Source organism: Oncorhynchus tshawytscha, linkage group LG27 (genome assembly GCF_018296145.1).
Source record: "Oncorhynchus tshawytscha isolate Ot180627B linkage group LG27, Otsh_v2.0, whole genome shotgun sequence".
NCBI classification, from domain to species: domain Eukaryota; kingdom Metazoa; phylum Chordata; class Actinopteri; order Salmoniformes; family Salmonidae; genus Oncorhynchus; species Oncorhynchus tshawytscha.
This window is the reverse complement of record NC_056455.1, coordinates 5,112,670-5,140,125: the sequence shown is the minus strand read 5'-3', so window position 1 is coordinate 5,140,125 and position 27,456 is coordinate 5,112,670. Positions and strand designations below refer to the sequence as shown.

At 41.4% G+C, this 27,456-nt stretch overlaps 1 protein-coding gene across 4 annotated transcripts; it reads left to right on the top strand.

Annotated features, from left to right (window-relative positions):
* Nucleotides 1-1,154: 1,154 nt before the first annotated feature.
* On the top strand, nt 1,155-27,402 carry LOC112225916 (oxysterol-binding protein-related protein 7). Of its 4 annotated transcripts, XM_042307175.1 has the most exons (23): nt 1,824-1,941; nt 2,498-2,620; nt 13,332-13,537; nt 13,746-13,886; nt 14,164-14,217; nt 14,382-14,495; nt 14,843-15,025; nt 15,237-15,369; nt 15,514-15,635; nt 16,087-16,188; nt 18,515-18,677; nt 18,912-19,045; nt 19,906-20,007; nt 20,257-20,437; nt 21,061-21,093; nt 23,031-23,320; nt 23,946-24,083; nt 24,202-24,344; nt 24,686-24,830; nt 25,008-25,158; nt 25,441-25,567; nt 25,900-26,022; nt 26,323-27,402. In XM_042307175.1, the coding sequence occupies exons 3-23, from the start codon at nt 13,397-13,399 to the stop codon at nt 26,432-26,434; spliced, it is 2,832 nt and encodes a 943-aa protein (XP_042163109.1). In that variant the 5' UTR covers nt 1,824-1,941; nt 2,498-2,620; nt 13,332-13,396; the 3' UTR covers nt 26,435-27,402. The 4 variants fall into 4 exon arrangements, with proteins under 4 accessions (XP_042163111.1, XP_042163108.1, XP_042163110.1 ...); XM_042307174.1 differs by lacking the exons at nt 1,824-1,941; nt 2,498-2,620 and adding an exon at nt 1,158-1,349; XM_042307176.1 differs by lacking the exons at nt 1,824-1,941; nt 2,498-2,620 and adding an exon at nt 1,159-1,349 and having other exon boundaries at nt 13,332-13,534.
* The last annotated feature ends 54 nt before the right edge of the window (nt 27,403-27,456 follow it).

The window sequence follows — 27,456 nt, the reverse complement described above, 5'->3', positions numbered from 1 at the left end:
AGTACAGATGAAAATGCATGCATCACTATGACAACTCGCTCTGGATAAGAGTGTCTGCTCAATGACTCAAAGGTAGCCAACACATGCGACCACATGCTCAGCAGCACTACATACATGTTTGTGCCTGAGTTGAGGTGCACATCCTCTGGAATTTCTCAAAGCAGCAGAGCCTGATCCTAAATGTCGATACTCCTGTCAACAGCCGAGAGAGAGAATACCTCACATTCTTTCACATTGCCAGGGCAACTCTCATTGGCCCATTCTAGGCCCTGCGCTTGGTGGCAGTGACATGGGCCTATGATTGAGGTGTCAGTCATACCAGTTTAGCAAGGCACAGGCATCCTATTTTAACTGTGCATTTTGTGTCTAGCTATCACTAGATTTAATACCACATTGGAGTGTCTTTTTGTTTATGAGGAAAAGTTAGGTGGTTTATTTTCCCCCAAAAAACAACACCAAACAAATGCTAACGTTTTACAAAAAAAAAATTTAAAACTGTGTGTGACTTAATTTTGTAAACATGTGGTTTATTAGGCATATTCTGGTAAACAATTTTAATTTAAAACACATTACTAGTGAATATTTGTAATTTATTTTTATTTCACCTTTATTTAACCAGGTAGGCCAGTTGAGAACAAGTTCTCATTTACAACTGTGACCTGGCCAAGAAAAGCAAAGCAGTGCGACAAAAACAACAACACGGAGTTACACATAAACAAACATACAGTCAATAACACAACAGAAAAGAAAAATAGAAAAATATATATAACCTACAATAAAATCTAATATAACCTACAATTCATAAAATGAACAAGCCAAAAGCCTAATAATTTGCTAATCGTACTGACTAAACAATGCAAAATCAATCAAATCATGTGTGCACTAGCGGCACAACATTGATGGAAAAATGACATTCATTTCATGTCATATTTCTCTGACACCTCAGGAGGTTGGAGAGGTAAGGGTTGATAACTAATGTATGTTTGGCAACTGGGAAGTAGGGAAAAAAACGAGGTCAAATCAAGACCTTAGTCGGAGCTCTAGAAAAATGCCCGAGTTTCCATCTTGGAATTCCGAGTTGGATGACCCTTCAAAATATTTGTCCAAGTCGAAGCTCATTTTTCCCGAGTCCCAGTTGTCTTGAACGCACTGAAGTAAGGACATTTCCGAGTTCCGAGTTTACAGTTGTTTTGAACGCGGCATATGGATCGGGCACACCTTTTTCCCCTGAGACACTCGGGTTTCGACAAATGGGCGGAAGCAAATTGGAAGTTTGCTTGAGTTTTCGGGATGTGAAAATCAGTCTCGTTTCATGCTGGCCATCTACTTGGATTATCCACGGTTGTCATGTGAGTTTTTCGTTCTTATTTTATTGACAATCGGGAATAAATGAACATGATTGCAAGTAAATTCAATTGGTTGAAACGAATGTTTGATTTGCGAAAGTTGTTAGTAATTGTTTGTTTTGCTTCCATTGAGTTTGATATTGCGGTACGCTATGTTTGATCAATGACAGATCGGATTTCTAGTGTTTTAGTTTCCTTTGCTTTACATTGTTTAGGTCTATGTTTTAAAGTAAAACAAAACTCATATTTTGGACACCTGGAACTTCAAATGTTCCATCATAGGATATTTATCTAATAGATAGGACTGCTGCCTGCTGCAATTAGCTCTCACAGTCCCACATCAAAATTAGACGTTCATCCATGTTTCTTAAACATCTAATTTCGAAGTTGTTGCAAACGTCAAAGTGTAAGCATTAACTCCTAATGGTTAAGGTTTGGGATAGGCTTAAAACAAAAATCTCATACAACTTTCCATTGCTGGGTTCGAACTTGCAACCTTTGGAACCAGAGGCAGATGCCCATCCTCCAACCCCATCGCTCACTGTTGCCCCTATTGGACGGTTTCCACGTCGACTCCCGACGTCCTCAGACATGGGTAAACGTCGAATACTGACTTGTAATCACAGGTGACCTGGCTGGCTTTTTCAGCTTTCTGAACATTTGATGCCAAACTTTTCCGAAGGCACAAAAGTCACAACAGTACTGTAATTAGTCCTACCTTTTCTGAGCAGCAATTTGCTCCCTGGTCGTGACATTATGAGCCATCTATGGCTTTGAAGCGTTTGTGTGTGGAGTGTGCTCAAATCCAGGGACCAAACTCGTTTTTAGTCAACGAGTGGGACACAGTGAGGATCTTGTGATACAATGTTTGTTGTTCTTGCTATACATTGTTGCTTATTCTCAGAGGTGGAAAAAGTTTTCAATTGTCATACTTGAGCGAAAGTAAAGATGCCTTAATATAAAATGACTCAAGTGAAAGTAACCCAGTAAAAATACTACTTGAGTACAAGTCCAAAATAATCCGATTTTAAATGTACTCAAGTACGGTGGCGGAAAAAGTACTCAATTGTCATACTTGAGTAAAAGTGAATGCTATACATAAAATTCCTTATTTAGCAAACCAGATGGCACAATTGTCCTTTTTTTGACAGCCATGCGCACACCCCAACACTCAGACATCATTTACAAAGGAAGAGTCCACCAGATCAGAGGCAGTAGGGAGGACCAGGGACGTTCTCTTGACAAGTGTGAATTGGACCTTTTTTCCTTTACTGGTAAGCATTCTAATTGTAACTAGTACTTTCGCTCAGGAAAATGTATGGAGTAAAAAGTACATTTTCTTTAGGAATAAAGTTAAATAAGACAAAAATATAAAGTACAGATACTCCAAAAACTGACTTAAGTACTTTAAAGTATTTTTTTACTGAAGTACTTACATCACTGCTTATTCTCATGAAGACTTCTGGACATGTGACTTCTGAACACAACAGTACATATGATATGGGTAATGATCAATGTCTAAGGTTTACAGATGGCCAGCCAGGATGAGCATTTAGGAGTGTTGTATCCCAGCATTACTGAAGCTTAAAAGCTTAGGTTGTGCCATGATGGCCAGCCAGGATGAGCATTTAGGAGTGTTGTATCCCAGCCTTACTGAAGCTTAAAAGCTTAGGTTGTGCCATGTGTCTACCTCTGTTTCTGGTTATGATAAACCCAAGTTGTAGAAATGGGAGTGAATATGGTGTGCATGTGGGCCTGTCGAATGTGATTCGACCAATGCTACCAGTATGTCCCACAGCCATAGTCCTGCAGAATGTCAGCCATGATGGACCCTCTTGGATCAGGCTTGGAACTTGCAGTGCCAACATAGTTTACGTTGGAAATCCCCCCTCCCCAAAACCATCCCTCCTCACACCAGGACACTTTCACTGTATCCCTCATGGAGGATTTCTAAACCTTCAACTCAATTGGCCTATATATCCATGGCACTGGAACTGCCTAGTCTAGAAGATGGAACATCCCAGCTGTCCCAGTAGCAGCAGAAGTGTCAGGGGCCCTGCCTGGGACCCGTGTGGTGATGCAGCTCAGGCACATTCCTGTCAGAGCACAGGAACCTGTCCGTTCACCCAACGCCTCCGGCACCCGACGCCATCTTTCCCCCTTGTAAATGTTCTTTACCTCTTCTGGCAGTTTCTCCTAGGTGTTCTAATAATCTCCTTCAGAGATCATTCTAATATTAGGCCTTCGTCTTCCAACCAACACTCTGATCTTGTGATTGCCACTCTGGCCTGCAATCAGGAGTAAGCTACAGAGGCTGGATTGTGTTTGTAGTTGTTTTAGGCTTAGTTGTTAGGAGTTCCTTGGTAGTTGCTATGGTTGCTATAGAGTACACAGAGCTGTATAGTCCCATTTGATCCTGATCCAAATGAATCAAACATCCAGAACAAGCTCATGTTTTGTTGGTGTCACGTATGTGTCAATAGCTACAAATTCTCTAATTCAAACCGTAATATTATGCAGCTGTCTCGAGATCTTTATCAATGCTGGCAGGAAGTTCCTGTTCATCCAGATGTCACATTTTCAAGTTCGACTATTTTTTAAAGGCCTGAGAAACGTAGTTGACATCTTATTCAAAATAAGTGACGTTGTCTCGTTTTCTGGTTGAACGACATATTCCACATGGTTATTGTATGTGTCAGTCCCTGTAACGTTCTCCATCTTCCAGCCTAGTTATGACTTAGTATAAAGCTGACCTGTATCATGATGGTCATTTGGTCTGATAGATTCAGGAATGCAGTTGTTTGATGGGTGTATTTCAGTATATTTTTAAATGATTTCGACGCCACCCAGGAGGGCGTGAGTGCAGTTTCAGTTGACTCACTGTAAATGACAGTATGTGCTACATTTTTCATGCCATATTTGTAAACATTAGTGTAAATAATCAGCAACAGCAACTCTTATTACTCCCTAATAGAATGAGAAAATATTGTCAGTTACCTGGAAAGTTGGTGTGCGTCACCAATTGATGGAGCTACTGTAATCACAATGGCTGCCTCAGCTAAATCTAATCTGAGGGATATTGGAGGTTTTTTTTGTACTAGATGATACCCCCCTCAGTCAATTTTGTCAAGAGTAACTACCAGGAATGATACTCGTCAACAACCTATTTTTCCTGACGAAAACTATTGATGATAACAAGACCAGATGCCCTAAATAAAAAAATACAAAAATCAGTAATTAATTTTCATTTCTGTTGAAAAATGTAACAAAAACGAGAATTCCACGTGGAATTAATGAACATTCAATTTGACATGAAGCTCCTTTTCATCTGTTTTGCCCAATTATCAGCATGCATGGTTTATCAGAATATTTAATGTGATCCTCTCATTACCTTTTTGCCTGTAACGTCTTTCTGCTGCGTTGGCTGCTTGAGAAAAGCTGGCTCTCCCACACAGACCGTTCCTGGGAGGTCACTTCACTCCTCTCTCCTTTGAACGGTTATTATGGTGAAAATCCGAGCTGTAAATGATTTAACCTGTAGCCAAGGCTTTATAGCCTATATGGTTATGGTAACCAATGCAAGTCATCTGCCACAATAGCAATGTTGCCAGCTAAGGTATACGAGGGGATAGTATGACTAGTTGGAAAAGGCAATCTGAATGTGCACATGATGGAAGTTAGAGGTAAATATAAATCATTTGGTAAAACTTTTTTTTTTTAAATGCTCTGACCTATTATGTGACCTAGGACTGACTAAAACTATACTCAATTTTTTTTTCTCGAGTTTGTCGACTGATAACTAAAACTAATGCGGGATTAAATTACTAATGTGACTGAGACGAAAAATGTATTTTAAGACTAAAACGAATACTACATCTAATATAGCTGCTAAAATCAAGTCGAAGTGACGAAGAGGATCTTATCCTAGGTTCTATCGCTAGAACCATATACATTATCACCAGGCTAGGCAATAAAGGATGTTTTGCCTATAGGACTACTGTTCCCTGGATGCTTTAGTATTCAACACCACCTGGCGTTGAATACTAAAACATCCAGGGAACGTCTTCCATCGTTTGGAAACAAGGAAATCATTTCTAAGTACTGATCTGTTTATTGGATGCATGGCTTCAATGTTGGTCATTTTACTTTCATGTGAAAGTTGCCCTTAAACATATGGTCATCAACTGCATTACCCCCCCAAAAGCGCAAAAGCGATCACTTGTTACAGTTTCATTATTGATGTCCAGCCTGGATCGAGGCATCTCATTTGGTTGTCACTCAAAATAACAGCGATATGAAGATGACGCGTGGTTGCCGTGGCTGTCCTGTATGTATGGTATTAGGGTGTGCAACCTACTTTCTGTCTTGGCTCCCCTCCCATCTTTGATGTGCAGCACAACCTTGCTTGGTAACCAGATAATAGTTCCTTTATACCATCCAACACAAGTATCCAAGAGAACAGTAACGGGCCTATGTTGTGATATATTATATACTTTACGTGTTTAATTGATTAAATATGTAAACAAGAGAAGAATGACCTTTACTCTTACACGTGTAGACAAAGAGGAGAAACCCCGACCCCCTAATATTATTTGGGATGCTTTTAAGGCGTACGTTAGGGGAATGATAATCTCATACTCAGAAAAAGTTCAATCTGAGTTAGAAATTCAAATTAATGAGAAATAAATCACTCTCTTAGAAAATGCCCATGAAACTTTACAAGATAAAGAAGAATTTAAGCAGGAATATGATATTTTACTTTTGAAGAGAGCCAACAACTACAGATTAAAGTCAAATAAAGCATACTATTTAATGGTAAATAAACCTGGTAAACACTTGCAGCTCTCACAAAATGAGTACACACCAAACCAGTTATAACTTTAAAAGCTAAGGATACAAATGCTTTAATTAGTAACAAAGCTGTACATAACAATTTTGAAAGTCACTATGAACGTCTATATCAATCAGAATTATGATGGACTGATTCTACAGCCTTCTTGGACTCAACCCTGAAACAACTGTCAGCAGAATTCTTTTTAAATCACAAAAAATGGAAAGTTTTACTCCAAATGACAACACCAGTCACTCAATTCAGTGCTTCCGAGTTCCATGTAACTAGTTATTTCAGTTATATTAAAACCAGGAAAATCTGTCGAGTCCCCTGCAGATTACAGACCCATGCATTCATATATTGCAACAAAATGAGTACAAAACCCATAAGCAACAGAATGGCACAAGTCTTACCAGACATGAGACATTTCTATTTATTATGGATCCCCATTATCTGCTGTCAAGGCATTTCAAAACACATTAAGTGTGCACCCACATGCTGCTACTCTACTACCACATATCTACAACAGTGTGTGTGTGTGTGTGTGTGCGCGCGCAGTGCAGGGTTTCCCTAACTCTGTCCTCAGGTACCCAAGTGGTTCGTTTTTTTTGCCCTAGCACTATACAGCTGATTTTAAAAATAATGAACTAATAATCAAGCTGCAATCATTTGAATCAGCTGTGTAGTGTTGGTGCAAAAATCAAAACGGGCACCCCTGGGGGTCCCGAGGACCGAGTTTGAGAATTGCTGGTATAGTACGTATGTTATCCTGTGCATGTGTCTGTGCCTCTTCACAGTCCCCGCTGTTCCGTAAGGTGGATTTTTATGGGTTTTTTGCAAACCTGATTTTACTGCTTGCCAGAGTTACTTGATGTGGAATAGAGCTCCATGTAGTCCTGTGCACCTCCCATAGTCTGTTCTGTACTTAGTGACTGTGAAGAGACCTCAGTTAGGCATGTCTTATGGTGTATGCATGGGTGTCTGAACTGTGTGCTAGTAGTTTAAACAAACATTCAACATGTCAATGCTTCTCACAAATGCAACTTTGAGCCAGGAGAGATTTGACATGCATATTATAAATTTTTGTTCTCCATGGGCCAGCCGTGCTGCTCTGTTCTGGGCCAAGTGTCATTTTCTAAAGTCCCTCTTTGTGGCACCTGACCATATGACTGGACAGTAGTCCAGGTCCAAAAAAACCGAGGTGCTGTAAGACCTGCCTTGTTGATAGCAATGTTAACAAGGCAGAGCTAGGCTTTATTATGTACAGATCTCTCCCAATCTTAGCTATTGTTCCTTTGACCATTTATAGTGTAGAATACAGGGTTACTCCAAGCAGTTTAGTCTCAGCTTTCTAAATGTCCACATTATTCATTACAACATTTAGTTGAGGTTTAGTGAACAAGTTGTCCCAAATACAATGCTTTTAGTTTTTGAAATATTTACGACTAACTTATTTGTTTCCACCCATTTTGAAACTGACGGCAGCTCTTTAAGTATTGCAGTGATTTCACTTGTTGTGGTAGCTGATGTGTTTGGTATTGAGTCATTAGCATACATAGACACGTCGAGCCAGTCACAGGTCATTAGTAAAGATTGAAAAAAGGGGCCTAGGCAGCTGCCCTGGGGAATACCTGACTCTACCTGGAGTATGTGGGAGAGGCTTCCATTGTGTTCATTAGTGATATCAAAAGCTGCACTAAAGTCTAACAAAACAGCTCCTACAATCTTGATATACATTTCTTTCAGCCAATCAGTCATTTGTGTAAGTGCCATACATGTTGAATGCTGCCCTTCCCTATAAGCATTCTGAAAATCTGTTAATTTGTTTACTGTGAAACAACATTGTATCTGGTCAAACAACATTTTTTTCCAAAAGTTTACTTAGGGTTGGTAACAGGCTGATTGGTTGGCTATTTGATGGAACTATTTTTTTCTTCCCTCCAAAGCCCTGAGGGCACACGCTTTCCTGTTGGCTTAGATTGAAGAAATAGGAGTGGCAATATCGTCCGCTATCATCCTCTGTAATTTTCCTTCCAAGTTGTCAGACTTGGGTTGCTTGTCATTGTTGATAGATAATTCTTTCACATCTTGCGCACTCACTTTACGGAATAAAAAATTACAATACTTGTCTTTCATATTTTGGTCGGTTATGCATGGATGTGTAGGTTCAGAATCTCATGCCTGCGTTTGACATATTAATCAAACAGGGTTTATTAAAAATAGACACTTAAAAATACAAGACCATGTTTCAGTATAATACACAAAAAAACAAGATGTAAACTTACCAATAATGGCTGATGCCAAAGGCTTTTTGTCTTGAGTGGGCTTTTCTGTTCAAAACTTTGGAAGCATTCAACTTTCCAGCTGAAATAATACATTTCATAGAAATATTACGTAAATATCCAAAAGCAAAAATATACACATTATCTGAATAAATGGCTTTAGAAAGGGGCATGAGACATGGATGTCCTCTCTTCCCCCATCATGTTTGCTCTGGCAATTGAACCGCTTACAGAAGGAATTAGGGAGGACCCAAACAGGTATTGGTAAACATGAATATAAACATTAACTTATTTGCTGACGATCTCCTGATTTTTACCTGACTAATATTGATAGTTCCATACTTCGGAGTACTCTACAATCTCAGGATGTAAAATGCATGTGGGGAAAAAAGGAAATGGCAATAGGAAAAATAACTCATCTACTGGAATCTTTAAAAAAAATTTAATACTCGGGATGCTTAAGTGACAAGTATATAAAGTTAACTTTATCCCATTACTTGACAACATGAAAGCAGATCTAATTAAATTGAGCAATCTCCCCATAAATCTTACAGGTAGAATCTATTTTAGAATGGCATGGCTTTTTTTCTATGTATTTTTGCTAATACCAATTACCACACCAAATACTTTCTTTAAAAAAAAGTGTACTCTGCCATAAGACTTCATATGGACAAATAAAACTCCTAGAATGAAATATGAAAAGATTTACATGTCCCTAAATCTGAAAGTGGTTTTAACCTTCCAGATTTGAAATTGCATCAACTTGCCAGCCAGGGCTTTTACTTGCAACATGTTGTGAAATTCCCCAAAGAGGAACAATGGGTAACTAATGAAGATGCACATGCTCACCCTCAATCTTTACACATGTCTATTTTCCAAGGATGGTGTTAAGACCATGAACAACTTCATAGTTAAGAAGACTAACATCATGGGGGAAAAAATGAAGCGGATTCTACAAGAACCAATATCACTCCCTAAAAGCACACCCTTATGGAACAATCCTTGGATGGCTTTTCAGAATTCACCAATAAATTGGGCACACATGGGGAAACTAAAGGCACATGAGATGTTAATAGGAAATAATCATTTAATGGTTGAATTAAAGCGCAATTTTAGACTGACCATCGTAGACATTTTCAAATACAGTGTATGCAACTTAAAAGTTTTATCACACAAATTTCAATCTGAACGTTTTTGGACATCAGAGCAATGTCAGTCAGGGGAAAAAGTCTATCATATATGATGGGTAAGATATACACAACCTTGCAGAGAGCCTATCCGACTGACAATTACTTTGATTTTTTTTTGTAAAGTATTAGAACCAAGTCTTAAATAACTGATATTAGCACAAGATGGAGTGTTGGGAAATGAACACAATTATAGGTAACAAATGTATGAAATATCCAGTAAACTAATATATAGAATTGATTGTACAAGAGACAGAATTCACATTCTTCAGCACAACGACAGAGTCTTCAGCGACACTGTCTTAAGTGTAAAACTAACAATGACACGTCTTTGTTCGTGTTTTCTGGGAGGGCTGTAAAGTCACTTATGGGCGGTGTTGGGATGCTGTCAGAATTTTTACAACGTAAATTTACTTTAATCCGTCTATCTGCATATTTCAAGACATGGCATATGAGTGTGCGGCGATATTCTCAATGGGTTAGACCCCCCAAAAAATTGACACTTAAAAAAAAAAAAAAATTATCGAAGAAGCTATTACTTATATACAGGGAGTCAAATGATACCCCAACGTTAAGCGAGTGGAGGCATCGTATGCTTGGTTTTCTCTCCAGTATTTAAATAATCTGGCTACAGACAAATAATTTGAAGTCACGTTGGGCAGAGTCATACAAGCGTTACAGACATTGGGTGTGGACACGGTGGGAACATATGGGTCTGAGCAAGTGTGGTGTTGCTTATGTTTGTCAAAGTATTCACACCCATTAACTTTATCTACATACTGTTGCCGCCTGAATTTAAAATGTGTTGCATTTAGAATTTTTGTTGTCACTTGCTGACACACCTAACGTTAAAGTGGAATTGTGTTTTTAGACATTTTTACAAATCGGTTAAAAATGAAAAAAAGCTGAATTGTCTTAAGTATTCAACCAGTTTGTCATTATGGGGTATTGTGTGTAGATGGGTGAGAAATGTATTTAATCAATTTTGAGTTTAGGCTTACAGCAAAATATGGAATAAGTCAAGGGGTATGAGTATTTTCTGAAGGCACTATGTAAATGTTGTCTGTCTTGTCTATGTATGTCTTTGTTAATTGTTGTGTGTGTGTGTGCCGAATAAATATAAATGCAACAATTTCAAAGATTTTACTGCGTTACAGTTCATATGAGGACATCGGTCAATAAATTCATTAGGCCCTGATCTATGGATTTCACATCTAGAAGAAAAAGAAACGCACACCTATTTAGGCGAGGTGCTGGCTAGCGGAGTAGATAACTTGAAGATAAAAGAGCCGCACACTCTAGGAGCTCAGATGCAAAAATGTAATTACCAACATTTCGACAGCCAAGCTGTCTTCATCAGGGTAGGGTATGGTATGGATTTCACATGACAGAAAATCAGATATGCATCTGTTGGTCACGGAGACCTTAAAAATGGGCCTCGGGATCTCATCACGGTATTTTTGTGCATTCAAATTGCCAACCGATAAAAGGCAATTGGGACCCTCTGCACACATCAACAACAGTCACCCACGAAGCATCGTTACCCATCGCTCCACAAAAGCCGCGGCCCTTGCAGAGCAAGGGGAACCACTACTTCAAGGTCTCAGAGCAAGTGACGTCACCGATTGAAACGCTATTTAGCGCGCACCACAGCTAACTAAGCTAGCCGTTTCACATCCGTTACACCTGCCCATACCATAATCCCACCGCCACCATGGGGCACTCTATTCACAACATTGACATCCGCAGACCGCTCACCCACGCAATGCCATACACGTGTGGCTGTGAGGCCAGTTAGACGTACTGCCAAATTCTCTTAAGCAACGTTGGAGGAGGATTATGGTAGAGAAATGAACATTCAATCTCTGGCGGACATTCCTGCAGTCAGCATGCCATTTGTCCACTCCCTAAAAACTTGAGGCATCTGTGGCATTGTGGGGAAAAAACTGCACATTTTAGTGGCCTTTTATTGTCCCCAGCACAAGGTGCACCTTTAATGATCATGCCGTTGAATCAGCTTCTTGGTATGCCACACCTGTCAGGTGGATGGATTATCTTGACAAAGGAGACATGCTCACTAACGGGGATGTAAACTAATTTGTGCACAATTTAAGAGAAATAATATGTTTGTGCGTATGACATTTCTGGTATCTTTTATTGCAGCTCATGAAACAAGGGACCAACACGTTACATCTTGTGTTTTATATTTTATGCATGTACACTACCGGTCAGAAGTTTTAGAACACCTACTCATTCAACGGTTTTTGCTTTATTTTTACTATTTGCTACATTGTAGAATAATAGTGAAGATGTCAAAACTATGACATAACACACATGGAATCATGTAGTATCAAAATATATTTTATATCTGGCAACTTGGCACATTATTGGCTTTCTCTCAACCAGCTTCATGAGGTAGTCACCTGGAATGTATTTGAATTAACAGGTGTGCCTTATGTTGTGGAATTTCTTTCCTTAATGCATTTGAGCCAATCCATTGTGTTGTGACAAGGTAGGGGGTTATACAGAAGATAGGCCTATTTGGTAAAAGACCAAGTCCATATTATGACAAGAACCGCTCACATAAGCAAAGAAAAATGGCATTACTTTAAGACATGAATGTCAGTCAATATGGAACATTTCAAGAACTTTGAAAGTTTCTTCAAGTACTGTCGCAAAAACCAAGCGCTATGATGAAACTGTCTCTCATGAGGACCGCCACAGTAAAGGAAGACCCAGAGTTACCTCTGCTGCATAGGATAAGTTCATTAGTTACCAGCCTCAGAAATTGCAGCCCAAATAAATGCTTCAGAGTTCAAGTAACAGACATCTCAACATCAACTTTTCAGAGGACACTGTGTGAATCAGGCCTTCATTGTCGAATTGCTGCAAATAAACCACTACCAAAGGACACCAATAAGAAGAGACTTGCTTTAGCCAGTAAACACAAGCAATGGACATTAGACTGGTGGAAATTTGTCCACAGAGTTAAGGAAAAGCAGCCAAACAATTGCTCAGCATATGTGGGAACTCCTTCAATACATTCTTCATTACTCCATGATTCCATATGTGTTATTTCATAGTTTTGATGTCTTCACTATTATTCTACAATGTAGAAAATAGTAAATAAACTTTTGACCGGAAGTTTTTATTTATTTTTATAAACCTTTCTGTTTTTAATTTTTTTTTTTTACTGTAGATTGTCTGTTTGCTACTTTTGATAATCCCACACGCTGCTGCAGGTTTGGTCTCTCTTTTTCTCGAAAATATTGTTTTACTGAAATTAAAAACATTAGCGTGTTTTTGAAAATACTGACAATTAAAATTGTAAGTAGTATCTTTGAATCATTGTTGATGTTGTGTCGTCATATTCTTTGGTCAGTATTCCTGGACCTTGTCTACTACCGGTTTGTCCACCATGGTCTTTTATCAGGCCAAGTCATCCATGAAGTTGAGGGGTGGATGGGGTGAAGGTTCTCTCATTCTTCTCCTTTACTCATGATCCAAGGGCCAACTGCAGCAGGGGCAGCACACGTGTGTTCCTGACCACTTGAATTGAAGACTGATTCTCATGGTTGAAAAATGGGACAGTTAAAGCTTACGAAGTTGCCAAATGTGAAACCAGTAAAATGTTGCCATGTTTTTTTTGATGTCGCCTCACTTTACTGTAACTTTGTCTCCACAGAGCTGTGTTTCCTCCTCAGAGGGAACCTTTCCGAAAAGCAGACTTACTTTTAGCGACCAATCGCAATGATGGACCCTCGGGTGTGCCCACCCTCACTCAACAGCAGCCAATCAGTAATGAGCAGTTTGGACAAGTCTCCTGCTGTATCCAAGGTTGGCCACTCGCGGAACGGCAGCGCTGGGTCATCGCGCAACACCCGCCAGGTAGTTTCCGAGTCGTTCCTCTTGATGAAAATGATATTAGTGTGTTTGGGGTGTGCACGTCTTTGTATATGATTGGGTCTCCTCTCTACACCATAATGCAACCAATGATATATATATATATAACCATCATGAATATGTCTATGGATGCAACCCACTGAGTATGAAGTTCTTGATGGACCATGCACCATATGAAAACATATCCCCCCCATAGTACTCCAGCCACTGGGAGGTGTTGGAAGACCATATGGACATAAGTTCAGGGATCGGGTCAGGGCTGGACATGAGCGTCCCTGGTATCTGTGAGGGCTTTTTGATGAAGAGGAGGAAGTACCCTATGAAGGGCTGGCACAAGGTAATGTGAAGTCTATACTTGGCAAGCCAACTGAAGCGCAGTTGTCAAAGCCAATTAGTTGTGTTTCACCATCACTTCTGACTTCCTGCGGTGTATTCACTAGGAACCAAACGGAAGGAAATGGCAGATACTCAGCTAGAAGGGACTAATCCAGGGTTTCCCAAACTAAACTTGTTTTCATTGCAAAGTGTATTTTTTTAATGTTGCAGAATGTTTTGCTACTGGTGTGCACATATGAATACACCCCTGTCTGATGTGGTTCGGTCTTTTCTTTCAGAGGTACTTCCTGTTGGAAAAAGGAATCCTCAAGTACTCAAAGACACAGCCGGATGTATGTATCCACACTACTAAAACACAAATTCAAGTAATGAGGGCAATCTTTCTGAAATCGTCCGGCGCCATATTGTAAACATTACAGGCTACGGAGTTCTTGTTTTATATACATATTGGACAATAGTGCAGGGTTTTCATCCATTGTAATGTTCCACTCGTCAGATCCAGAGAGGAAAGCTCCATGGCTCCCTGGATGTTAGCCTCGCTGTCATGTCCATCAACAAGAAGTCCAAGCGCATCGATCTGGACAATGGAGACTATTTATACCACCTCAAGGTACACTGAGTATACAAAACATTAAGAGCACCTGCTCTTTCCATGACAGGCTGACCAGGTGAATCCAAGTGAAAGCTATGATCCCTTATTGATGTTAAATCCACTTCAATCAGTGTAGAGGAAGGGTAGGAGACAGACAGGTTAAAGAAGGATTTTTAAGTCTTGGGACAATTGAGACATGGATTGTGTATGTGTGCCATTTAGAGGGTGAATGGGCAAGATAAAATATTTAAGTGCCTTTGAATGGGGTATGGTAGTCGATGCCAACCCACTGCGCAGGTTTCCTTTTCACATCTGTGTCTTATCCATCTATATCCCCATTAATGTAAAATTCACTCTCCTGTTAGACCAAGAGCAATGACTTGTTCTACATATGGCTGACCAAGCTGTGTGCCCATCGTGTCTTCAAGAAGAACGAGGCCCTGGGTGTCCACCAGGGAGTCCTCCATGCCCTCACCATGGGCAACAGCACGTTGTTGCCAGCCATGGCCAGTCTAGCCCAGAGAAACCAAACCGCAATGCCAGGCATGGTGAGTGAACAGAGAAACGGGCATGACGCAGTGCGGTCTACTTCTCGCAGTGCGGTCTGCTACTCGCAGTGCTACAACCAAATATATGCTGGTCCCACCAAAATAGATGAAGTTATATTCTGAATAGAACAAGAGGACTTTATAAAAATTCTCTAACACTTGACTTCTCTTCTGTCTCTTTCCCTCTGTCCCCAAATAATGTGGTTTCCAGTACCCTCACTATGCCAGCTCTGCCTCTGTCTACCAGGCGGAGATGGAGGTTTCGCCCACAGCAGCCCCAGGGGTCAACGGCAAGGTGGCAGCATGGCTCCAGCAGACCCACCAGTCCGATACCTGCTCCCAAGGTAAGGTATTGCCATGGTGAAGCTAGGGAATAAAGGCTATCACTTTACAATTCAGCATTAAATTAATATCCAATATTACTTTCAGAGCTAAGCCTCCGCTCCAAACCTTTCTTAATAACCTTCTCTGACCCTTGACCCCCACAGAGCTAGCTCGTTCTCAGGCCGACTTGACTGAGTTGGCCCAGCTCATTCAGAGGCTCAATTGGCTGGAGAGTGGCCAGAAACCCATCTCCAACAGTGACCTAGAGCGACGAATCAACTTGCAGGTAAGGTCACCGCCCCTAACCACTGCTCCACAACCGTGTATGATCAGTACTCAGTACACTTGTATTTCTGAGGTGAGCACGCGGACCCCTCTTTTACACTGCTGCTACTCTGTTTATTATCTATGCATGCTCCCTTTAACTCTACATACATGTACATATTACCTCGACTAACCGGTGCCCCCGTACAATGACTCTGTACCGGTACCCGCTGTATTTAGCCTCACTATTGATATTTTACTGCTGCTGTTTATTTATGTAACTTTTATTTTCTATTTTTTTACTGAGCTTTTAAAAAATATTTTTTAATTTTTTTTAGCCCTTAACCAACAATGCTTTAAGTAAGCATTTCACTGTAAGCCCTACCTGTTGTATTCGTCATTTATTTGACATTGAAATATTAATTTAGTGGCTAGTCTTTATTCTGAGCATATCTATTCTACTTGTCTTTCAGAATCTGACACTTAATATCCCCAAGGCCAAGAAGGAGAGGAAGACTACGAACAAGATATTTGGTCATTCTCGCACCCATTCCGGAGTCGAAACCTGCGGCATGGTAAGTTCTCATGTCCTATACAGTGGGTGTATGTTGTTACAAAGTGGGATTAAATAGATGTAACTATTTTTTTTGTTATTGTACACAAAATGTTCTGTCAAAGATAAAATTATCCAACATAAATGTCATGGCTAAAATATATAGTTGTTGCGTAAGTATTCACCTGCAAGCCTAAATTAGTTCAGGAGTAAAATGTAGTTTGACAATTTATTCTTTATTTAACTAGGAAAGGCAGTTAAGAACAAATTCTTATTTACAATGACAGCCTAGGAACAGTGGTTTAACTGCCTTGTTCAGGGGCAGTACTGCATATATTTTTTACCTTGTCAGCTCAGGGATTCGATCTAGCAACCTTTCGGTTACTGGCCCAACGCTCTAACCACTAGCCCCCCCCAAATCACATAATTAATACCACCTAGACGCATCAAAGATGGTCGTCTTTCTGAACTGAGCTGTAGAACAGCAAGGAAACTGCTCAGGGATTTCTCCAGGAGGCCATTGGTGATTTTTTTTTAATGACTATGTAGTTCTATGGCTGTGATGGGAGAGAACTGAGGATGAGACAACATTGTATTGACTACGATGATTACCTTTATGACAATGTAAATAGTAATACCAATAAATATACAGATTAAAATGATTCCAAAACACTAAAGTAAACCTGGGGTTAAAAAAACACTGCAAAGGAACATACGTTTTGGCCTAAATGCAAAGCCTTGTGTTTGGGTCAAACGACACATGATTGAGTAACTCAGTCTCTTTATTTTCAAGCATGGTGGCGGCTGCATCATGGTATGGGTATGCTTGTCATCAAGATATGGGGAATTTCAGGATAAAAAATAAATGGGATGGAGCTAAACACAACCTGCTTCAGTCTGCTATATGCCAGACAGTGGGAGAGGAATTCATCTTTCAGCAGGACATCCCATAGGGCTGCTCACAATTGGCCCAGTGTCGTTAGGGATTGACCGGGGTAGGCCATCATTGTAAATAAGAATTTGTTCTTCACTGACTTGCCTAGTTAAATTAATAAAATAACCATAGGCCAAAGTTACACTGGAGTTGCTTACCAAGGAGACCGAAGTTAGTATTGACTTAAATCTGCTTGAAAATCTATGGCAAGACTTGACAATTACTGTCTAGCTATGATCCCCCAACACCTTGACACAGCTTGAAGAATTTTGAAAAGAATAATGGGTGAATATTTTACAAGCCAAAAAGTGTTTCAAACATGTAATGACGTTTTGGGTGAGTACTTATCTAATCAAAGGTATATTAGTGTTTAATTTTTAATTTAAAAATGATTTTTAAATCCTTCCACTTTGTCAACAATAGACAATATTCTAATGTCAAAAACAAAACAAAAACAACTTAATCCATTTGAATCCCTCTTTGGAACACAGTCAAATGTGAAGAAATTCAAGGAGCTGAATACTTTTGAAACCCACTGTACAAGACATTAGTCGTTGGATATGAACATTTTTCTAGACATTTCTGTGTCGTGGGTCTTTCAGAATCCTCTAACTCTTCCACTTTCACCCACTGGTTCCTGCCCGACCCCTCATTTTTCATTTAGGATTTAGGGACCGGTACAAACACATTGTTTACTCAATCTTATGGTTGCACTACAGTATTTTTTTTTACATATATTTTTTATTTCACCAAGTAGGCTAGTTGAGAACAAGTTCTCATGTGCAACTGCGACCTGGCCAAGATAAAGCATAGCAGTGTGAGTATATTTATAGCTGACGAGATGGGATTTTCTAAAGACTAGAATAAAGAAGTTAAAAACGCAGCAGTAGAGATTGCAGAGATTCTACAAAAGAAGTAACGCTAGTAACATACAATATATAAACTACTTCAATGCGTCATGAAAAGTTGTGTGCACAGTTAGGTGTCAAAGTGGCTTGTTTAAATTGAAGGGAATGACGACTTCCAGCTTGAGGCAGCTCATGCAAGTTAACAAACATGTAATTCGATGGTCGTCGTCTACAACATGGCAGATGTCATCGGAGGACTGGTTTGCGTAACGGTCTAGCAACGAGGCTAGGTAAAATATCACAAATAGAGCTAGATCAAGCCGGGAGAATAATGTACTCGTTGAGCATAATTATAGCCATCGTTCTTGTGTGTGTTCATGGTCATCACTCACTATTACGTTGGTCAAGGTTCCCGACGTCAATGTAACGCTATTCTGATATACTGTAGCTACAGGGCTTTTTGATGCTAGCCGTGCATCACTCGAACATGATTGGGGGGGTGGAAAAATGGCTCTCTACACACATACTTTCCCTTCTCCTCCCTTCTTCCCCCTCTCCTCCCTCAGTTTACCTCCAGCCACCTGAGCACATCGTCCAACCATCTGAGTGTGGAAGCCTCCTCGGTGCCATCCATCCCAGACTATGTGTACTCGCAGCTCTCCAATCCTCTCATAACCTCCCCTGAAGCCAAGAAGATCCAGCAGGACATTTGTGCTGTGTCCCAAAAGGGTAAGAGAGGGGTGTTACAAGGGTTTTGGGGCTCATTCGATTTGGGTGTTTAATAAAGTTCCACGTAGGAAATGCCACGTGTAGAACTGTTATAGTGAAGCTGGTTCTGCGTCATTAGAAGAAAAAAAAGGACTGCAATCCAGTGATGACGTAGTTACTTAGGGATGTGTGTTGGTATGGATGAATGCAACAGGAAATCGAATGAAAATGACATTGGTCTGCCATAATCTTCAGTTCATGCGTCTCTCAAATCCATCCACGAGGTGCTCGCGCTGGAGCGTGAGCGGGTCCGGCTGGCTTGGACCGGTCCCGACCTACGCTCATCCACCTCCAATCAACTGGCCACCCTGTGTAGCACACTGTCTGAGGTAAGAGGCCCGCCCTGGACACACACTCGCATGTACCGTACACGCGCTGAAACTGACATCCTGCCATACACTGACAACACGAACCATTGTTAATGGCTCCAAAGGAGAGACCTAGATTTCTTAGTTTGTTTTTTTGGAAGTAACAAGAACAGGAAGAGACCTAGCGACCAATCGAAAGGCCCGATTCACATTTAGTCAATAACACTGTGGTCTCTGTTTAAAACACACACACACAGCAGAGGTTTCTATGGACCACACCTATTCTCTCGCTTTCACTTGCTTTCTCCTTCCAAAATATACTTCAGTCTCAGCCTGCTGTTGTTCAAGTGTGTGAAACCAGGCAGAACTGGTTTGGGCTGTTTGGGGTTGGGACGTCTAGATACTGCCCATCGGGGGCAGAATCGTTCCTCCCTTTTCCCCTGTTTTGAGCCTGCCTGGATACAAGAACAAAATACATTTTCAAATGTAAAGACACTTGTTCACACAGAGGGAAATTGTTAGATTTATCTTGGTGAAACAACTAAAACCTCCCACAAACCAATCTATTTGATCCGAGTTACCAGATGTCATTGAACTTCACTAATTACTATGAAAACAGAACTAGGATAGGTTGTTTTGGTTGAAAGCTGCATCAATTGTTTTGTCCTGGCTGGATCTGACAAAGCTGAAAGAGTTCTGAGGAAATCAGAGGGAAAACTTCCATATGTTCATACTGTACATTTTGTCCAACTTACCTGCATGTGGGCCAAGGCTGATAAATAATGGGAGATTTAAGAAATGGGAAATGAGCTTAATATTGTGCTTGCTTTTCATACAATTCTCTACCGTACACTAATAAGTCACTGTTTGCGTGTATCCAGCTGGAGGTGCAGTCTTGCCAAACCAAAGTTCATTCCCTGTCCCTTTCCTCTGGATCCACGGGGGGCTCCAAGGAGTCCTACAGCACTGTGCGTCAGGACCAGGTGTGTATTCAGCCGCCAACCCCCACTCAGGAAGAGGCAGGCTGCCACTTGTTTGTCTGCCTGTCTCTGCGTCTGTTTGTGCCTGTAAGGGATTCTCTATCGAATGAGCACACTTTTCTTCTGTTACTCTCTTTTGTAAGACATCACTTATCCATCTGGAAGCCTTCCTCATTTTGTATGCTTCCTGTTAACTATAATCTTGCTCTACCTGCTTCGGCTACTCTTATCTTCCCTTCCCATGCTGAGAAGACGCCCTCTAAGGGTTGCTCTGTGCAGCGCACCCCCTCGCTGGCCGACTCCATGGCCGAGTACTATGACGCCAGAGATGTCATCGTCTGTGAGAACTCAGAAAACGGCGATGAGGAGTCTGATGAATCCGGGCTAAGTGACGTCACCACCACCAGTAACTCTGAGCCAGACGAGGTCCATGGTGAGCGGCCACTGTGTAAAACTATTCAACTGTGGCCATAGAAGTAGACTGAATAGAACGGAAACTCTGAAGATGTGTTCTACAATATTGTGTTTGAGCAGTCCCATTGTACCTTGGGTGCAGTTCGGTCTATGTGGTCCATTTTTGAGTGTTTGTCTTAAAGTAAATAGCAATATGCATTTGATTTGTTTTAAATTCAGCAGTATCTAGTGAAGCTTGGACGATAACCCGAAAATGATTGATACCGACCGTTTATCGCAAGGATGTTTTTACTGATGGACTGGGCTGATTTACTGATGAAATAAGTCTGTTAAATGTGCGCTATTGTTAACAGAACAATTGATGGCCCCACATTCAAAGTTGTACTTTTAAGGGTAATGTAAAAAAAGAAACTGGTCCACATTAATGTTAACTTGTCTTTCAAGTGATCGTTATCGTGATAATTCAGTAATTTTATTGTGATGTGGATTTTTGTCCATATTGCCCAGCTAGGTAGTTGTACTCATAAACTCGTCTGACACCAACGTTGGGGGAGTGTGTGTGTGTGTGTGTGTGTGTGTATAATCTGTGTACAAATGGCATTTTATTCAGTTTTCTGAATATATCTTCTACTTTGCCTGCAGAGGGAGTATCACCGGACCAACTGCAAACAAAAGGTATTTTGGGAATGATCAAACTGAAGTATCATCAGAGTGCTGGTGAATTTGCGGTCATATTGGAAATCGCATATGGATCGATTTAATTCATTGATGCACATCATTTATTTGAAAACGGCACATTTTCAATGTTGTACATGCAAGCATGCTGATTGGACCCTGCAAACGTCCCAGGAGTCTACTCATTCTATTACCACGATTTTATCATCACTCTCCTCCTTCCTCTTTGTCCTCCTGAGGTGTCTCTTTGGTTTTGTGGGACTGGTGACAGTTTTAACAAATGCATTATTGTCTAATCTGTGTAGACATTTCATTATTTAAACTTCATACCTTCCACCTCGATCCAACATCCAACTCTAATTTGGAATATGGAGAAATCGAGCCTCCACTGTCATGTCTTTTCTTAATTTTGCCTCTCACCATCCCCCTTTCCTTGACAGCTTTGGGCCTTCAGACTTTTTAAAGGGATGGTTCAGCATTTTGGTCACTGAAACCTTGATTTGACTATTTAAAATGCATAAAGAAACCACACTAGGCAACAAATTAATGTACCAAAAATTGCTGAGGATTAAATGCACAAAGTCTAAAGATTTGTTTCCATTGTGGTCCTCTAATGGTTGCCGTGTCTGCAAGTCAAAACAAGAGACATTGTCCACTCTGGCATACCTTCAGGCATAAAAATGTATTTTGTTTACCGTGTATCTATCCACGATAAACTCGTGGATAGCGTTTTTATGTCTCTGCGTCCAGTATGAAGTTAACTGCCAAAGTAAAGGAAACGCCAACATGGGTCCTATTGGGCGCTGGGGGTCACCCTTAGCCGGCAGGACTACTTCAATGCACCGTGGAATAGATTCTACAAGCGTCTGGAACTCTCTTGGAGGGTTGCGACACCATTTGTCCATGAGAAATTCAGTGTTGGAATATGCTGGCTCAAGTGCTGCTCCAGAATCTACCATAAGTGTTCGATTCAACCTGGTCTACTCCATTTTGTATGCTTTGTATTTGTGGACTCCATCACAAGTTACAATTTGTATTATATGTTACGAATTTGCGAAATAGATGTTACGCATTCTAGCCAGGCGGCTAACGTTAGCTAGGCTAGGGGTTAAGTTTAGGGGTTAGGTTAAAGGGTTAGGGGAAGTGTTAGCTAAAATGCCGAAGTTGTCTGAGATTTGAACTCGCAACCTTTGAGTTGCTAGACATTTGCATTAAACGCCCACCCATCCCACCCACCACCTTACTTTTTGTTTTTGCCTTAAGTAACCATTGGTCTTTATGTAACCAAATCATAGTAATTTGAGTGTCCTGGATTTACTTTTACTATGTTATGTCTAGTCTTGAGACCAGGCTGTTCAATTAGGTTGAGATCTGGTGACTGAGATGGCCAGTTTTTAATGCTCATCAAACCTTGTACCTTGTGGGTGGGGGCATTGTCATCTTGGAAGAGGCCACTTCTCTCAGTATATAAATGCTTCACCGTAGGTTGAAGGTGAGCACTCAGAATGTGTATTTACTGGCTGTTACCTTTCCCTCTAAGGGGTTGAGTGGCCCCCAAACCATGCCAGGGAAATGCACCCCCACACCATAAGAGCTGCCAGTTGCCTGTAGTTTTGCAAGCCAATGCTAACTAGCGTTAGCGCAATGACAAAGTCTACATGAACAGCTAGCATGCTAGCTAATGCTATTTGGCAACTTCCTTCAAACTAAACGTGGAGACAAAGTGTATCCACAAGTTCATCTGGCCCTGGAGAAAATCCTGAACTCTCCCTTTAAGGGCTGAATCTTGTGAACCATGTCTATTTTATTTAAATCTATATATTCAAGCTTTCAAGCCCTAAGTGCTGGGTGTAATCATAAAAAAAACATGAGATTCAATAGAAAATGTATATAGAATTCCATCTAATCTTTTGTCATATGCCCTCTCCCCCTGGCAGCCTCTGCCACCCTGAACTACCGCACCAGCGTGTCCAGAGCCCCGGACATGGTCAGCACCGTGCCCACCAACACAGGCCGCCGCACTGTCCTGCCCGCCAACTGTGTCGACAACAGCCACATTGGCATCATGACCATCCTGTACAACAACATTGGCAAGGACCTGTCACGTGTGTCCATGCCCTGTGGCCTCAACGAACCTCTGAACCTGCTGCAGAGAGTGAGCGAAGAGCTGGAGTACTCTGAGCTTCTGGACATCGCCAACCGCACAGAGGACCCCTTCGAAAGGATGGTAAGGTGGCCCGACACATGCCTGACCTTACAACGAAGCAGCTCAAGTATAGGTTTGTGCTGCGATACCAGCGTCGGTGCTGTTTCAAGTGAATTTATACCCCTGTAGATTTGCTTAGTTGAAATCTGAAAAAATGCTATTGGTCTCAAGGTCTACGCTTTCTCAAATCAAATGCTATTGGTCACCTGCCGAATACAACCAGTTTACCACGAAAGGCTTATTTACGAGCCCACTCCCAACAATGCAGAGTTTAAAAAGACCAACAAAAAATATATATAATAAATAAAGATAATGGGAACACAATAAAATAACAATAACGAGGCTATATACAAGGAGTACCAGTACCGAGTCAATGGGTATGAGGTAGAGGTAATGCAGTATGTACGTAGGTAGGTAGGGGTAAAAGTGACTAGGCAATCAGGATAGTGTGTGTGCATTAGAGAATCGGTGAAAACAACAAATGGGGTCAATGTAAATTGCAGATTTGGTATGTAAAACTGTATATTGTGGTTCTTATGTATAGTAAGTATTTTGGGGGGTAGCAGTTTGCTTCAGGTGCCATTTTGATATTGTTGATGGGTGTGGTCTCACTCATCCGTTTTCCCATATCTTATTTTTCATGAAGCTGTACATTGGCGTTTTCTCCATCTCTGGCTACGCCTGGGCTACCTGGCGGAACCGCTACAAGCCCTTCAACCCTGTCCTGGGAGAGACTTACGAGAGCCACCGAAAGGAGCGCGGCTTCCGCTACGTCGCTGAGCAGGTAGGAATTAAATCACCCTAGATACCATCTGCAAGGCAAGTAACCTCTAAAGCTGATCCAGGGTGTTTTCCACTGAAGATAGTTAGTTAGTTATTTAACACTTCCTTTCTGTTCTCAGGTCAGCCACCACCCGCCGTGCTCCGCCGTGCACGCAGAGTCTGAGAACTTCACCTTCTGGCAAGACCAGCAATGGAAGAACAAGTTCTGGGGAAAGTCTTTGGAGATCATCTCCTCTGGTCCAGTGAATGTAAAGTTGCCAAAGTGAGCGTTTATGCCAATTCCGTCATGATTATTTGACCAAATAAAGGAGGAATGTAAACCCTACTTCCACATCGTCGTTTTGAATGTATTGCTCCGTTGGTCAAAGTACCATCTCAAGGACAGTGTTTTGATTGAGCTGATTTTAAGATTTGAAAAGGTGTTCCCCAAATGCTCTACTTGTTAGCTGTAACGTGCTTGAAAGTATAATTTACTATGTTATTCAATGAAAGGCTCATAGTATTGAAAACCGGCTCAGGTGTCCATGAGTTTCAAGAGTGCGTGTCTCAATCTAGTTGTACTAAACCCATGGCTCTCTCTCTCTCTCTCCCTCCGCCCTCTAGATATGGGGATCACTATGAGTGGAACAAGGCGGTGACCTGCGTCCACAACGTCCTGAGTCAGCAGAGGTGGCTGGAGCACTACGGAGAGGTGACCATCAGAAACACAAAGAGTGACATCTGCACCTGCAAGATCTCCTTCGTCAAGGTGAGACTTTTGCCTGGTGCCCACAGAACATAAAGCTCAATTGAAGAATAACCCCATAATGGGACCCATAATGAATCAAATAAATGGTCAAACGTTTAAATGGGGTCTAGACATTTGACATTTCCAAAGTTTTACATATGGTAGTACCTACTAAGTTGACATTGCTCTCTCCCTCAGTCCCGCTACTGGACTTCAGAGACGAGTAAGAATGAGGTGCAGGGCCAGGTTCTGAACCAAGCAGGAGAGGTGGTCCACCGGTTCGGTGGGCTGTGGCACGAAGGCATCTTCTGTGACACCCTGCCTAACCCAAAGTGCATCTGGAAGCCCAGTGAGTACTGCTATTATCCGATTAATCCCTTATCTGCTATGTACGATAATCTCTAATCCAAAATTGATATTATAGTTTATCCTATAGAAGTGTGTCATCCACACCATTGTGCCTATTATATTTTCCCTAATCCCATACTATTTCTGTGAATTCTGTCTTCGATCTTGATCCTCTGTGCAAGACTATGGATGTTCTCCCTCAATCCCTGAGTCCGTAATCCACTCTATATAGTACCAGCACTATGTATCGCCTCACACAGTACCCTGCTTCTCCCATCTCCAGACCCTCAGGCTGATGACCACTTCCAGTACTACGGCTTCAGTCGCTACGCCAGGGAGCTCAATGAGCTGACCCCTGAGCTGAAGAAGGTCCTGCCTCCCTCAGACACCCGCTATAGGCCAGACCAGAGGTGAGACCACCACCCAGCCTGCTCAGTAATGCATACATAGAGGATGTTTGGCCATGTGCACATAATTAGATTTGTCAAATGCGTTGGAAGTAGGGATAGGAATACTTCATGAATGCGATATAACCAGGAAGAACTCTGGGTCCTGTTCAGTAGGTCATGTAGGTGGTATCGTTCAGTGACCCCACTGAGGGGAGCTGTGTTGCGCATTGATGCGATGCCACATCCGATGTGGCAGCGTGCGAAGGCACGTTACATACATTTGACCCGGCTAACGCCTTAGGTTCTTTCATGCAGCTGAAGCGCTTTATCTCTCCACTGTTCTTTCCCTGTAGGATCCTGGAGGAGGGAGATGTAGCCGGGGCTGACAGTAAGAAGGAGGAAGTCGAGCAGAAACAGAGGGAGCGACGAAAAGAGCTGGCCAAGAAGGGAGAGGAGCACGTGCCTCGTTTCTTCAGGTGAGTCTCGCCAACCGTCCCTTCCTGCCTTACGCGGTCAAAGAGCATTTATTGTCGAAATGGCAAGGCGATGGTAACCAACACCACTATCCCAGGGTCTTTATGATTAGCTGAATCGGGTGTTAGGGCAGGGTTGGAGTAAAAGCCTGCACCTGTAGCTTTTCCAGGACTTGAGTTGGTGACTGCTGATGTGACATTGTGCGTTCATGCAGTGTTTGTGCTTCCTTGAAGGCCTCTATTGATGCCCCTTTTTAAAGGTAACCTCACACTAGAAAGTAAATATACTCTTCCCTCCTTCAGGAAAGAGCTGGATGCGGCAGGGAATGAGAGCTGGCTGAGCAACGGAACCTACTGGAAGATCCGTGATCAGCCAGGCTTCGCCAACACCAAGAACTTGGATCTGTGGTGTTGAGTAGACCTGGCAGAGCCTCGTGTCATTTTGGCTCCACCATAGACTATTAGAGCCCAATGAGACTATTGAACGTAGATACTAAAGTTCCACTAAGGAAGAGGATAAGGGAGTTTTGGCTGCATGGATGATTCATTCCAGGGTGACTGTCTGCCATGGAGAGAGGAAATGTCAACGTGGAGTAGATGAGGACTACTTTGGATCTTTTCCTTCAAGTCTGATGTTCCCACATTTGATGCCAATCCTCCACACCCCCAGTAACTGCTCTGGTGTCCGCAAATGTAAACTGCCTTGAAAATAACCCGATTTTGAAGTTGGTTCATGCATTTTTAACTGCCAAGTTTGCCGCATTAGTGGTCGGAGATCCAACATAGCATTTTGAATAATGTTACCGTGCATGTTATAGAGATGCATGATGCTTTTGTCTATGTAAGATGTCTATATATTTAAGCACTTATTGACGTATATATGCAGATTAATTTAAATCAGTTTGTGATATCAAATGCTCACTCCTATAAAGGGGAAATAACCAGGGCAGGGGATTGTTTTTAAGACTGCTGTGGATTAATGGGGTTTTATGGCTCTTCCACTCTCGATGGTCTTACTTTGTTTTTGTATATTTAGGTAATCATGTTGTACTTTACATCTTGTTTTAAATGACACATTGGTATGTGTCACTGAACGCCTCCCATTCATCTCCTTCCTCGCCCGTTTTAAAGAGAACAGGGGTCGTTTTCTTTTCTTTAAAAAAAAGTTGTTTTCATTGATGTTTTAATGCTTTTGAGGGTTATCTTTTCAACCTTGATTTAGGTTGATACTGTGAAGTCCTTTTTATGGCTGTTTCAACAGTGGGTTTTGCGGAAAAGAGAACCGCTGTTACATTTCAGTGTAAAAACAATGGGAGGGCTATAGCGGAAATGAATTGTTTTTCTAATCTATTACCAAATAAATACTAAACTAAAAAAAAAAAATGTGCATCTTTGAAACTGAGTATCACAGCTATTGTAAGCAGTTGTTTAACTGGA

What these genes read in the sequence shown, in the direction of transcription:
- LOC112225916 (XM_042307174.1), top strand. Translation starts at nt 13,397, where the DNA reads ATGATGGACCCTCGGGTGTGCCCACCCTCACTCAACAGCAGCCAATCA. An exon ending in AAACCGCAATGCCAGGCATG is followed by an intron (nt 15,026 to 15,236) that starts GTGAGTGAACAG and finishes TGTGGTTTCCAG; the next exon opens with TACCCTCACTATGCCAGCTC. An exon ending in GTGAATGTAAAGTTGCCAAA is followed by an intron (nt 24,345 to 24,685) that starts GTGAGCGTTTAT and finishes TCCGCCCTCTAG; the next exon opens with ATATGGGGATCACTATGAGT.